Source organism: Idiotropiscis lumnitzeri, chromosome 10 (assembly GCF_059441095.1).
Source record: "Idiotropiscis lumnitzeri isolate Australia: NSW breed Sydney's pygmy pipehorse chromosome 10, RoL_Ilum_1.0, whole genome shotgun sequence".
Classification (NCBI taxonomy): domain Eukaryota; kingdom Metazoa; phylum Chordata; class Actinopteri; order Syngnathiformes; family Syngnathidae; genus Idiotropiscis; species Idiotropiscis lumnitzeri.
Genome location: NC_142400.1, coordinates 22796185 through 22809747, shown reverse-complemented (window position 1 = coordinate 22809747; position 13563 = coordinate 22796185). Strand labels below are relative to the sequence as shown.

The following is a 13563-nucleotide window of genomic DNA, read 5'->3' as shown; positions in this document are numbered from 1 at the left end:
CATGAGTGCAATTGTGCAGTCCTCGGATGCAATACACACTATTTCTGTGCTTTATCCAATGGTCTACTTAAATAGTGACCAATACTGTATTTTGTTTACCATTGCAGTATTCTTATCATTACAGTACTTTTACCATTACAGTACTTTTACCATTGCAGTATTTTTATCACTGCAGTATTTTCTATCATGGCAGTATTTCTTCATCATTGCAGTACCTTTACCATTTCAGTACTTTTATCATTCAGTTTTTTTATCATTGAAGCAATTTTATTTATTTCCCCTGTGTACCATGGACAGACATTAGGAGTGTTTCCTTACACTTGTATATGTTGTGGGACGTAAGTGTGTATATACATGGGGATTTTGTGTCTATACTGTGTATAGTTGTATGCTTTTTATGAATGTCTGCTGCTAATGTTATACATTTACAGCCACATTACGCAGCCGCCTCTGTGTGATCTATATCTTTGCTGCTGTAACACTGCAAATGTCCCCATTGTGGGACTATTAAAGGACATCTTTATCTTTCTCTTTTATTTCTTCAGCCTCAGCCAATCAGCCTGTGACATCATGGACAGCAGCCCTTTTCTCCAGCTTTCTCCCGTGCGTACTAAAGGATTTTATACATTTGACTATAAAGGATTTCATATGATTGACTACAAGTTACATGTATTCAGTTTAATGCAATAAAGATATTTGCTGATTGTGCTTTGATTCGATGTGCAGTGGAAGGTCAGGGCAGGCTGTGTGTAATGCGTAGGTGGCAGATATTTTTTGTACAGGACGAGCCGCACTTCTGATAACGGGGGTACTGACGCAGGGCCTCCCCGACATCAAGGCGCTGCTGTGTGAGATTGGACGAGCCGACACGTCATCCTGCGGGCAGAAGACGTCCACTAAGAGAAAGCTAAAGTTAACTGCAGATGACACATAGCCAATAGGAGAATAGTAGGATATCTTTGCTTTGTTTGCTGAAATGTATAAATTATCCTGGGCCACTCGGGGGGCGTCGTCCTCTGTTGGGTACAGGGACGCGCAGAGCTGTAATGGTAGGGACCCGAGCCCCAGATTTGTATTAGATCTCCTGTTAGGAATAAATCCACTCCCGTGTGAAATCTTTCTGGTCATTTCTCTCTCAAAACGAGCGCGCACAATTGTCGGATGAATGTAGGTCGTGTTTGGTTAATTTAATTGGAGTCAGATAACTAATTCGAACACTTTGGTAAACGTTTGGTACATTTAAAGTTAAAAATTCCAACTGTACATACTGGTCTGTTGTCAACTGGCTGTCTGAAACCGTGACCAACAGGAGTGCTCACACATTGTATTTCTCCCAGTCAATTCTGCAGGACCAAGTAGTCTCAAACTTCGCCAACAGAGGGTTCTAACACACACATACACACACAAACGCACACACGCACAACCTTTCTGTCCAGAAAGGTTTCAAAACAATTTGATGGCAATGTGTTGTCACAGCACCCATTATATCTGCTGTTTGTGAAAGGAGGCAATTTGTTGCGAAAGCGAGCCAAAAAGCTCTGCTGTAAAAAAGAGCAGCAAGACAGAAACAACAATAACTCAATTAATCAAATGAAGAAGCATGCGCACACACTCTTCCTCACACACAGGTGGTCATAATAAAAGGTGCATGCAATGATCCATCATCAAAATGCACTCTCATGCTCCACTTCTCAACATAGAACCACTCTCTCTCTCTGTCTCACATACTCACACACACGCACACATATGCACACGCACCCCCCCCCCCACACACACACACACGCACCCCCGCACACACCCACACGCTGTCATGATCCGTGTCGGTCATGTCAGTGTTTTTGTTATTTTCTTCACCTTCCTGCCATGTGCTCCTTTTGTTTATTTGGTCAGCTGAGTGGGGCGTTCCCTTCAGCACTCGTTCCCCACCAGCCAAGCACCTGTTGCCCGTTAGCCTCACACACCTGATTCCCATCTGCTCCCCTAATGACTGGACTATTTAAACACCTCACTCCGACAACCCATTGTCGGTGCACTTCTCCCGCCATGCCCTTCATTCCCGACATCGCTGCTCCATACCAGGACTGTCACGGCCGCCCCCTGATCTCGTTCTCGCTCCCGCTGCTCCATTACGGACTGTCACGACCACACTCTGATCTCGTTCATGCCCTTGTTCTTGCTCCCGCTCTCGTCCCCCCGTAATTGTCACTGTCTATGTTCCCCGTCGTCTGATCCAGTTAGTCACGTTAGTTTACCTTGTTATTTTTGCACCTTGCCACGTTGTTTGTCATTGTTTTGATCCCGTTAATAAATTCCCTTTAAGTTACACCTTTCCCTGCTTCCTCGCATTTTGGGTCCTCCCCCCTCCTCGCCGACCGGCGCCCCTGACACACGCGCACACACACACACAAAGTCGCACAGCATCCTTCACTGTTGCTTTTGTGTTGAGTCGCTGAAGCATTAAAGTTACACCACACTAAAGAATCATACCACCATTACTGAAGCCTTCCTATGAACAACACATTAAAAGGCTTGCCATTTTTTACCAGCTGTGCACCACTTACATCAACAAAGAAAAACACGAGAGAACAAACGGTTGTCATCAAATTGAGCCATAGAATAGAATAGAATAGAAATCCCTTTATTGTCAATGTACTCAAGTGTGCAACGAGATTAGAGGGAGAGTCTGTCTAATTTTTTTCAAAAGCCTTTACAGAAACCACAAATACAATGTTGCAAGGCATAATGAATCGCACCCCACCCCTCATTTGGGGCATAGACACCTCCCCCCCATGATCAAAATCTTTGTGGCATGTATGTTGACGTTCATGGATTAGTGGACCTTTGTGATCCAGGTTGCATAACCTTAAAAAAAATGACATCACACTCCACCCCACCCCTATCCACAAATTATTTTATGTGGGTATCGAACACAGCTATTCATCCCAAGCATCTAGAGTTTGTCCGCTACTACTCAAATAAACAATATGGAAATTCAATAAATTTAGGTTTGACCTAACATTGTTAGGTCTGGCAAAATTTGAGTAAAATTGGTCAATAAAATCATATAGTTTACAAATTTACCTGGATGACACCTCCTCCATGACCACAAGTTCCAGCTATAAAAGATTCTGGCAGTTGCAGCATCTTTCCTAACCAATCTAACATCACTGTCTCCAGCTCTGTGCATGCTGGGCTGGCAGCCTGACAATGCAAACAAACATGAAATGTTCAACACTGAGAAAATAAGATGAGTTTCTGAGGCAGCAATGTTTTGATTTTGTTACCCAAGAGAATCCAATGCATCCAATGGCTCCACACAGCATATCCGCCAACATGGCAGGGTAGGAGGAAGCTGCTGGGAAGTAGGCATAGAAGTATGGACTGTGCCAGTGGGTAATCTGGAATGAAAAGAAACTATCTCTGAACATCATGTTAATTACATGGACGGTGAAGTGAAATATGGTTTATTAATGTTGTTTTACCACATAAATGCTGCATAATAACCATTTTATACCTATATACACGCGTTAGTAGATGTCTGTGTTTATGTGTTATGAGAATTTGCACAAGCTGCATCTATGTGTTATGAGAATTTGCACAGGCTACATCTATGTGTTATGAGAATTTGCACAGGCTACATCTATGTGTTATGAGAATTTGCACAGGCTACATCTATGTGTTATGAGAATTTGCACAGGTTGTATCTATGTGTTATGAGAACGGGAATAATTGGAAAGGATTCGTACAGGGCCTAAGCACCAGGAATGTCTGACTCATGTGAAAAGGTGCAGTCGATAACGAAAAGGGAGTGAGGATTGGCAGAGGCCAAAGTTGTGCGAAGGGCCATGCGAACCATCAAAGCGCACTCGAACGGGAGGGGTTGGGATGAAATATTGGCTATAAGAATGTGACGAAGGCAAAACGAAAGTAGAGTCGGCTGAGGGTTTTACGCGCGGACGCCCAGCATCGTATTTTTTGCTCGCATTACTGAGGACGCCGGGGCTCTCCGTCCTTCCAGCACACGGTAATGAGATTTATGTCTTGCATGTAATCTATGAGCTGAAATACAATTGTTGCTTGCTTGCTTGCTTGTACACTTTATACTGTGGGTTAAATAAAATGTGCCGCTTGTTTAACGCAGTGAAGTGTTTGTTGTCCATGTAAGTCGCCGACGATCCGCGATCCTGAAGTTAATAATAAGTCATAGCAATTGATCATGAGTTGTGACTATTATATTATTTGATACTGTAATTGATTGTAAGCAGTGTCTACTCAAGGGCTCACGCTTGTCTGATTGGACATAACAGACAGCTTAACCCATTGTAGCCTGGCGATTGGGCATCAGTCTCGCTACTAGTCACTCTTATTGATGCTGTAATTGATCATAAGCAGTATCAGAAATTGTTTCAAAACAGACGGTCACAGATTCGATGGTCAAGAGGGGTCTCACGTAGAGTTTCATTCAAGTTACAGTGGCCAGTGGTAGTATTGTACAGTAAAGTAGACACCCAAATCTTAAACAATGTAAAATTTTCAATCAAACCAAACTTTGGGTGAAAAAAATCTGAAATAGTATTTAAAAAAAAATAGATGTGTGTGAGCGGTCAGCGCGATCTTTCAGTATACGCTAGTTGGACTGTGTTCTACTGTTGTGAGCTGATGTATGCGGCACCCTTTGATGTGACGCATGCAGTGGACACAGGATGCTTTTGTTTTGACAAATGATGAAAATATCGTCACCGGCATGCGCTTTGATTTGCCCAGCTGAATTCTGATATCTTGATGATAGGCACAGGGTTCAAACATTAAGGTTCTAACACATTGATTATATTCAGTGATTAAGTGCTAGTGGCTAGAGCATGGGAGATTCCTATCTCAGACAAATTCATGGCAATGGGTCACGCTTCAAGACGAGCGTCATGTTCAGTGACTAACGTTTGTTTTTTTCCAGTCCCTGGGCCTGGTGGATGGGCGAAGCCTCCAGTGCACACCTGCTGGTCATCCTAATCAGCTGGGTATAAAGGTGCTGGAGAAGTGGAAGTTAGTCACCGGAATATTGTTGCTGCTAGCCTGGTTTTGGTGTTTATCGTGTGCTTCTGTCGTTCGCCCCGTTACTTATTCTCACGTAAGTAAATTCCAGTTTTAGTATTTCCTGTCTTTGTTGCTTTATGTCAAAGAAATTAGTTTGTCATATTATCAAGTTTCAAACTATGCTTACAGGTCATTTGAAATTCAAGTGAACATTGTACCCTTGTTATCCAGTGTTAACAGAAGTGCCTGCACTGATAGGAAGAGACAAGCCAGGCGCACATTCCAGACTGATATGAAGTAAAAGTGTCTGAGATCCAAGGACACAAACTGAAGTCACACTGACCTTTATGCGAGGGGTGTTTCCATTCTGTATGAGTTGCATATTCAAATTGCTTTGCTGTGATACAATAAAAAAACACGCGGGAGCAGGAAGCAGTCGTTTAACCCCTGACTGCTCAAGGGTCTGGTCCTCGCGAGTGACAAAGACGATCTTGGCTGGTTGATTCATTTTGTTCAGGCTTGTTTTAATAGAAACTTCCCTGACACTTTAGTTTGTCCTAAATTGTGTAGATAGGACTTATTTTTGTTTCGTTTTTGTCATCTGTCTTTCGCCCAATTGGGCTGAGTTATTTTGTTAGTTGTTCACTGCGCTTCCGTTACATTTATTTTAATTAGTGATTTTTGAAGTTACGGTTCAGATCGGATCATGGGTTTTGAGTCATGATCGGATCCTTTTTCACATCAGCATAAAAAAAAAGATAAGTGACCTTTGTCTTTCGAAGAAAAAAAATTATCTAATGTCTAATATGGCCAGAATGATTTAAAAACGTTACTTAAGGCAATATATAACAGGATATGTTCTTATTTCAGATAAGTGTGTTATAAATTAAATTAAGATGTTTTCATTATGAAAAAGAACTCATAGTGCGATTTAAGGCACATACCCTATAAACGTGGAGAGTGCATTGCAAAGTAATCTAGGTACACAAAAATTAAAAAAAAAAAAAAAAAAAGTAAGCCAATCAACAGCTTGAACTACCAGCCGGGGACTTGTTGCTAATGTGAAGAGCTGGCTGCTAGAGACTAACACTGGAGACTTAGGCCGTGCCATACACTAATGGAAAATTAACTGCCGGTTTTTTGGTGTCCAAAATTAGAGACTGAATATGATTGCAGGATGCCGTTGTGTTGATGTTGGTGGCAATTATGTCAATTAAAATTGCTATAAGGTTGAAAACTTGAGTCAATGCTGCTATTGCCACACCATGCGGCCAACTTCAAAGTAAATGTCTTTGCAATGACTCGATGTATTATTTGGAAAGCTTTATTTTGAAGTTTGCCTTTGCTAAGGAGGTGCATTCATTGAGTATGTTGGCAGCTTCCTTGACTTGTCTGTGACGGGGTTGGGACAAGAGAGAAAACCCCCCCCCTGTATTATTAAGGACTAAGGACTTGTTCACCCCAAGTTGCCAATATGCTCTCTACATGCGACTTATGCAATGAGGGTTTTCAACTTCTTCTGCTGCTATTATAGTGAATGCGGACTAATCATATTGCCCTAATGTGGACGATCACAGATCTTTTTTTCACCAACCACTGCAGATCTTGCACGGCCTGAACCGTGGTGCTTGATTAGTACGGATCACGGATCAAAGATGATTCCATACACTACTCGTCATGAGCCATCATCGATGGATGTATTGGAGAAATGCCAGTCAAATTTCAGAATAAAATCTATTTCAGCCGGTCACTGACGGTGTAGTGGTACACTCGCCTGAGTTGTGTGCGGGCAGCGTGGGTTCAGTTCCCACTCAGTGACGGACGGTGTCTATGTCTGCCCTGTAACTGGCTGGCGACCAGTTCAGGGTGCAGTGTGCCTTTCGTCCGTAGTCAACTGGGATAGGCTCCAGCACCCTCCCGCGACCCTGTACAGGATAAGCGGTGTGCATAATGACATGACATGACAATTTCTACAAAAACAAGAGGGACCTCGCAGCGATCGCTGCTCGGGCCCTAATAATAAATAGAATAAGAAGAAGAATTTCTAGAAAAAGAAGACAGACCTTGCAGCTGCCGCTGCTCGGGCCCTAATAATAAAAATAACTAGAGCTGCGAGCAGCAATAAAGGCCCTCGCAACTCTGGCAACGTTCGGGTACTGGCACGTTGTAAATATTTACAAGAAATAACGAGAGGAATCTTCAAAAGGAATTTTTGTGTAGTTAAAGTTAGAGCTGTTTTTGTTGTCAAAGCCACGTCAATGTTTGAAGTAAATTCAAAATGGCCGTCTTCCTGTGCAATTTGGCATATGGCTCCAAGAGACTTTTTTGTATGTCCAGGCCTTTGTACAGGCTTCATCAAATTTCCAAAAAGTTTGGTGAAACACAGAGGAACTGTTTTTTTTTTTGTTTTTTATTTTTTCGGGCTCGATAGCAAGCCATTTAAAAAAGAAATGCAGGAAACAGTAATAAAATATGGATTGTTTTGTTAGGTCTGATTTGTGTGCAAAGTTTCATGAGTTTTCATTCATATTTAGATCAACAAAATAAGTCTTGTTTTATGGCGAACTCTGCAAAGCGACGCCCACAGCCTTTCACGAAAAATGACAAATTTTGTGACATTCTGATGTCCTAAACACTCATCCGAGCAAATATGAGGTTGACCTTGTTAACCGCGTCTACCACTCCACCGCCTGGCCTGCCGAACTCCGGACCCGCTGCCTTCACTTGCTTCCCCAAGAATAAACCCTTTCTCATATTCCGATTGCTCTTAGGAGCTTTTCTCACCATTACGGTCCCACCCAACCATTACAGAATAATTCAGCCATCACAATGGACCCAGCGACCCAGGACCCCCCTCAGAGAGGCCCTATCTAACCAAGGTAGGCTGCTCGGCTGCCACGAAAAATGTCACATGAACTTATGGAAACAGTCCAACATCTACACCTTCAGATCACGCACCTCTCCCGGTTCTTCTCTCGCTCCCTCCACTGATCCTTCCGTAAGTACTCCTTCGGTCCCCTCTGCTTCGCAACCAGGGATCTAGGCTCGTGTAGTCAGTTTATCCTGAACTCTTCGTTAGTTTTTGATTTACGCTAAATTACCCCTCTGATCAATCGAAGATGGCCTTCATGGTTAACCTGCTACGCGGCAGAACCGCTAAATGGGCTACGGCGCTTTGGGAAGCCTCTTCTCCAGTGATGTCCTCTTATGAGGATTTCTGCCAGGAATTAAGGAGAGTTTTCATTCACCCAGTAAGAGGACGCGAAGCAACCCAAAGATTGCTAGTCCTTCGGCAGGGGTCCGTAGCGGATGACTCCATAGAGTTTGGAATCCTGGCGAACGAGTGTGGATGGAACAAGCCCGCCCTGAGAAGAATTTTTGTGAATGGTTTGACCGAACGATTAAAGGATGAGCTAGCTGCCCGTGACGAGCCCACCTCCCTCGAGGATTTGGTTCCACTATCTATAAAGATTGATAACCGGCTGAGAGAGAGAAGCACAGAAAAATCGTGGAGGGTTGACAGACACGCCTTTCCTGTTGATTTCCATTTCGAGCTATCATCACCCAGTCAGTTTCTGCCCTCTGCTGGTCAGGAGGGGCCCATGCAACTGGGAAGAACTGGACTGGATGCTCAGGTACACCATAGATGATTCTCTAATCGCCATAGATGATTCACTAATTGCTTGTGTATTTATTGTGGACATTATATGGCTGCCTGTCCATCTAAGCCAAAAGACGGCTCACCAATGAATGAGAGCCCATTGTGAGCCAGATTGCATCTGCTATCGGCTCTTCCCCTCGCATGTCGGTTCCCTCCAGAAAAACAAATCCTTCTCAGTCGCCGTCTTAATCAACTCCAGAGCAGATGATAACTTCATGGATCTAGCCCTTGCCAGACAGTTGGGGTGTTCTGGGGAACCCCTCACTTCCCCCCGAAGAGTGGTGGCCCTGGATGGACATCTTATTTCCCTGGTCTCCCATCAAACAATACCATTCACACTCATCATCTCAGGTTACCACAGGGAAACCATTCAGCTGTACCTCATCAATTCACCCCGTGTTCCCATAGTGCTTGGGTTCCCTTGGCTCCATAAACACAACCGCTCCATGGACTGGTGAAACTGTTCCATTACCAGCTGGAGTGTTTTTTGCCACTCGCAGTGCCTGTTGTCCGCTGACCCTGCTCCCCAATCTTCCCCCCTCTGACTCCTCCAGATCTCTCCTCTGTGCCTTCAAACTAGCATGACCTCTCCTGGGTGTTCAGTAAGGTCCTCGCTCTCACCTTACCTCCCCATCGCCCTTATGACTGCGCCATCAACCTTCTCCCTGGAGCTTCCTTCCCCACCAGCTGTACAACATCTCCCGTCCGGAGAGGGACGCCATGGACACGTACATCCGGGATTCCCTCGCCTCCGGTCTAATTCGGCCCTCTTCCTCTCCCCTCGGAGCAGGTTTCTTCTTCGTTAAAAAGAAAGATTCCTCACTCCGCCCCTGTATAGACTTCAAGGGCCTAAACAAAATCACAGTTAAAAATAAATCATCGATCCCTTGTTTGGAACCCCACTGCGAGGCCCAGGTTTTCTCCAAACTGGATCTCAGAAACGCATATCATTTAGAATTAGAAATCCCTTTATTGTCATTGTACTCAAGTGTGCAACGAGATTAGAGGGCTCCCCTCTCCAGTGCAATACAACAATAATACAGACATATATATAAATTAGATAAATAAATAAGAGAGTGCAATGGAATTTAGTACTGAATAGTGTATATAAAAACACATCACAATGCTGTTCTGCAAGGTAAGGGTGTTCTCGTGTGTGTGTGAGAGTTCAGAATGGAGATGGCTCTCGGAAAGAAACTGTTTCTCAGTCTATTGGTCCTCGATTTGATGCATCTGTAGCGCCTGCCAGAGGGCATCAGGTCGAACAGGTGTGAGTTTGGGTGGGTATTGTCTTTGACGATGTTGAGAGCCCTTCTGAGGCACCGGGCGGTGTAGATGTCCGACAGTGAGGGGAGAGGGCAGCCAATAATCCTTTGCGCTGTTTTGACTGTCCTCTGGAGCCTCACTCTGTCCGCCTCAGTGCAGCCGCTGTACCAGGTGGAGACACAGTACGTCAGCAGGCTCTCGATGGACGAGTGGTAGAAGGCTAGCAGCAGCTTCCTGTCCAGGTTGAATTTCCTGAGGACTCTCAGGAAGTGCAGACGCTGGCGGACCTTCTTTACCACTGCTGTGGTGTTGTGAGTCCAAGAAAGGTCGTCGGAGATCTGTACTCCCAGGAACTTGAACGTGTGGACCCTCTCCACACACACGCCTTCGATGCAGAGGGGGGGCGGCACCGTCTTGTTCCTCCTGAAGTCGACGACAATCTCCTTTGTTTTTGCAGTGTTAAGGTGCAGTCTGTTGTCCTTGCACCAAGCTGTCAGTCTCTTTACCTCCTCTCTGTAGGCTCTCTCATCACCTTCCGAGATCAGACCGACCACTGTCGTGTCGTCAGCAAACTTGACGATGGTGTTGTTGCCGTGGGCCAGGCTGCAGTCGTAGGTGTAGAGGGCGTACAGGAGAGGGCTCAGCACGCATCCTTGAGGGGAACCGGTGCTCAGCATGCGGGTGGAGGACCCAAATGCCTTGTTCCTTATCTTTGGTGACTTCAATCATGCTTCTCCTTCCTCCTCTCTGCCTTCATTCACACAATATGTAACCTGCCACATCAGAGACAATAAAATATTGGACCTCTTCTATGCCAACACCAAGGAGGCGTACACGTCACTGCCCCTCCCCCCGCTGGGCAAAGCTGACCACAACTTGGTTGCTCTCCTGCCTGTGTACAAACCTCTCGTCCGCAGGCAGCCAGCTGTGACACGCACAGTTCAGCGATGGTCCGGAGAAGCCGAGGAGGCCTTGAAGGACTGTTTCAACACAACTGTGTGGGAGGTATTCAGCGAAGCTCACGGTGAGGACATTAATGGTCTAACAGACACAGTTACAGACTATATTAACTTCTGCATGGAGAACACCATTCCCACCAGGACAGTAAGATGTTTCTCCAACAACAAACCCTGGATCACACCGGACATTAAAGCTCTCCTGAAGGAGAAAAAGAGGGCTTTTGTTTCAGGCGACAAGGACGAGCTGAAGAGAGTGCAGCGTCAGCTGAGAAGGAGGATCCGAGAGGGGAAAAAGTCCTACAGGATGCGGATGGAAGAACAACTGCAGCGGAACAATGCCAGGGATGTCTGGAGGGGCCTGAAGACCATCTCAGGCCACGGACAACCAGGTAAGACCCAGAAGGGGGGGGGCTTCAGTGGGCAAATGAGTTGAACCTATTTTTCAATAGGTTTGATCAAATGTCCCTGATGCAGCCCCCACCCACCCCTCCTGCCACTGCGAACAAGACCCTCTCTCCCCCTCTCTCGCCCCTCTCTCTCTCCACAGGCTCCAGTTCCCAGCCTCATCAGACGACCACCACTTCCTCCTGCTCAGCCTTGTTCCTCACAACATCTCAGGTGAAGAACCAGCTGAGGAAGATGAAGGCGAGGAAGGCGGCAGGCCCAGATGGGATCAGCTCCCAGCTCCTCAAATCCTGCGCAGACCAGCTGTGTGGAATCGTCCAGCACATGTTCAACCTGAGCTTGAAGCTGGGCAGAGTCCCCCAGCTGTGGAAAACATCCTGCCTGGTTCGGTTTCCAAAGACACCCCATCCGAAGGAGCTCAACAACTTCAGACCAGTGGCGCTGACGTCTCATCTGATGAAGACCCTGGAGAGACTTGGTCCTCGTCCATCTGCGCCCCCTGGTCATCTCCTCAATGGACCCACTCCAGTTTGCATACCAGCCTGGCATCAGTGTGGATGATGCTATCATCTACCTGCTCCACACTTCACTCTTCCACCTGGAGAAGGCGGGGGGAACGGTGAGGATCATGTTCTTTGATTTCTCAAGTGCTTTCAACACCATCCAGCCCGCCTTATTGGGAGACAAGCTGGAGCAGGCGGGAGTGGCCCACCACCTCATCACATGGATTCACGACTACCTCACAAACCGGCCACAGTACGTGAGGACACAGGACTGTGTGTCTGACGTGCTCCTCTGCAGCACGGGAGCGCCGCAGGGAACTGTGCTGGCTCCCTTCCTGTTCACCCTCTACACCTCGGACTACAAATACAATTCCACAACCTGTCACCTGCAGAAGTTCTCTGATGACTCTGCGATTGTCGGCCTCATCACTGACGATGACGATCGGGAGTACAGAGGGGTTACGCAGGGGTTCGTGGACTGGTGTCAGCAGAACCGCCTCCAAATCAACGCTGGGAAATCCAAAGAGCTGGTGGTGGATTTCCGCAAGCGTCGGCACCCTCCACCTGCACCAGTGAATATCCAGGGAACAGACGTTGAGAGGGTCTCAACTTACAAGTACCTGGGTGTTCATCTGAACAATAAACTGGACTGGAGCGACAACACAGATGCTCTCTATAGGAAGGGTCAGAGCAGACTCTTCCTACTCAGGAGGCTGAGGTCCTTTGGCGTTCGGGGAACACTCCTCAGAAACTTCTATGACTCGGTGGTTTCACCGGTCATCTTCTATGGAGTGGTCTCCTGGGCAGGAGGCATCTCGGGCCGGGACAAAAAGAGACTGGACAAACTAGAGAGGAGGGCCAGCTCTGTCCTGGGCTGCTCCCTGGACTCTGTGGACTCAGTGGGGGGCAGGAGGATGACGGCAAAACTGTCATCAATGCTGGACAAACCAGCCCACCCACTCATTGACACTCTGAGAACACTTTACAGCTCCTTCAGTGACAGACTTTTACACCCTCGCTGTACCAAAGAGAGATTTCGCCGCTCCTTCCTGCCGACTGCTGTCAGACTTTTTAACAAGAACATTGGGTCAGGCCTACAAACGGGCGGGCATTAGTGCAATTGTGCAGTCCTAGGATGCAATATAAACTACTACTGTACTTTCAGCCAAGGGTGTACTTAAATATTGACCAATGATGTATTTTGTTTACCATTACAGTATTCTTATTACAATACTTCTATCACTGTAGTATTTCTACCACTGCAGGATGTTCACTATTACAGTACTTTTATCATTGCAGTACTTTTATAATTGCTGTATTTCCTATCATTGCGGTACTTTTAGTATTACAATACTTTCATCATTGCAGTATTTTTCTATCGTTGCAGTACTTTTACTATTACAGTACTTTTATCATTGCAGTATATTTTATCATTGCAGTACTTTTACCATTACAGTACTTTTATCATTGCAGTATTTTCTATCATTGCAGTACTTTCCTGTCATTTCAGTACTCTTACCATTACAGTACTTTTATCATTGTAATATCTTTATCATTGCAGTATTTTCAATCATTCAGTAGTTTTTATCATTACAGTGTTTCCCCCTATGTATAATGGACAGGCATTAGGAGTGTTTCCTTACACTTAGATACGTTTATACTGTGTATATTTGCATGCTTTTTATGAATGTCTGCTGCTAATGTTATACATTAACGGCTACATTATGCCGCCGACTCT

The 13563-nt window shown here is 45.6% G+C and overlaps 1 protein-coding gene across 9 annotated transcripts in view; it reads right to left on the bottom strand.

Annotated features, from left to right (window-relative positions):
• ddc (dopa decarboxylase) overlaps positions 1-13563 on the bottom strand; it is a 132300-nt gene that overhangs the window by 97326 nt on the left and 21411 nt on the right. For 8 of the 9 annotated variants that reach the window (XR_015845699.1, XM_088307664.1, XM_088307663.1 and 5 more), the window contains 2 exons: positions 3285-3398; positions 3082-3201 (listed from right to left, as the gene is read on the bottom strand). Coding sequence is in view for 8 of the 9 variants with exons in the window: in XM_088307663.1 (XP_088163789.1) it covers positions 3082-3201; positions 3285-3398 (234 nt within the window). In the remaining variant the exon portion in view is untranslated. The remainder of the gene's footprint in view (positions 1-3081; positions 3202-3284; positions 3399-13563) is intronic. The other variant, XM_088307661.1, reaches the window with a different exon arrangement.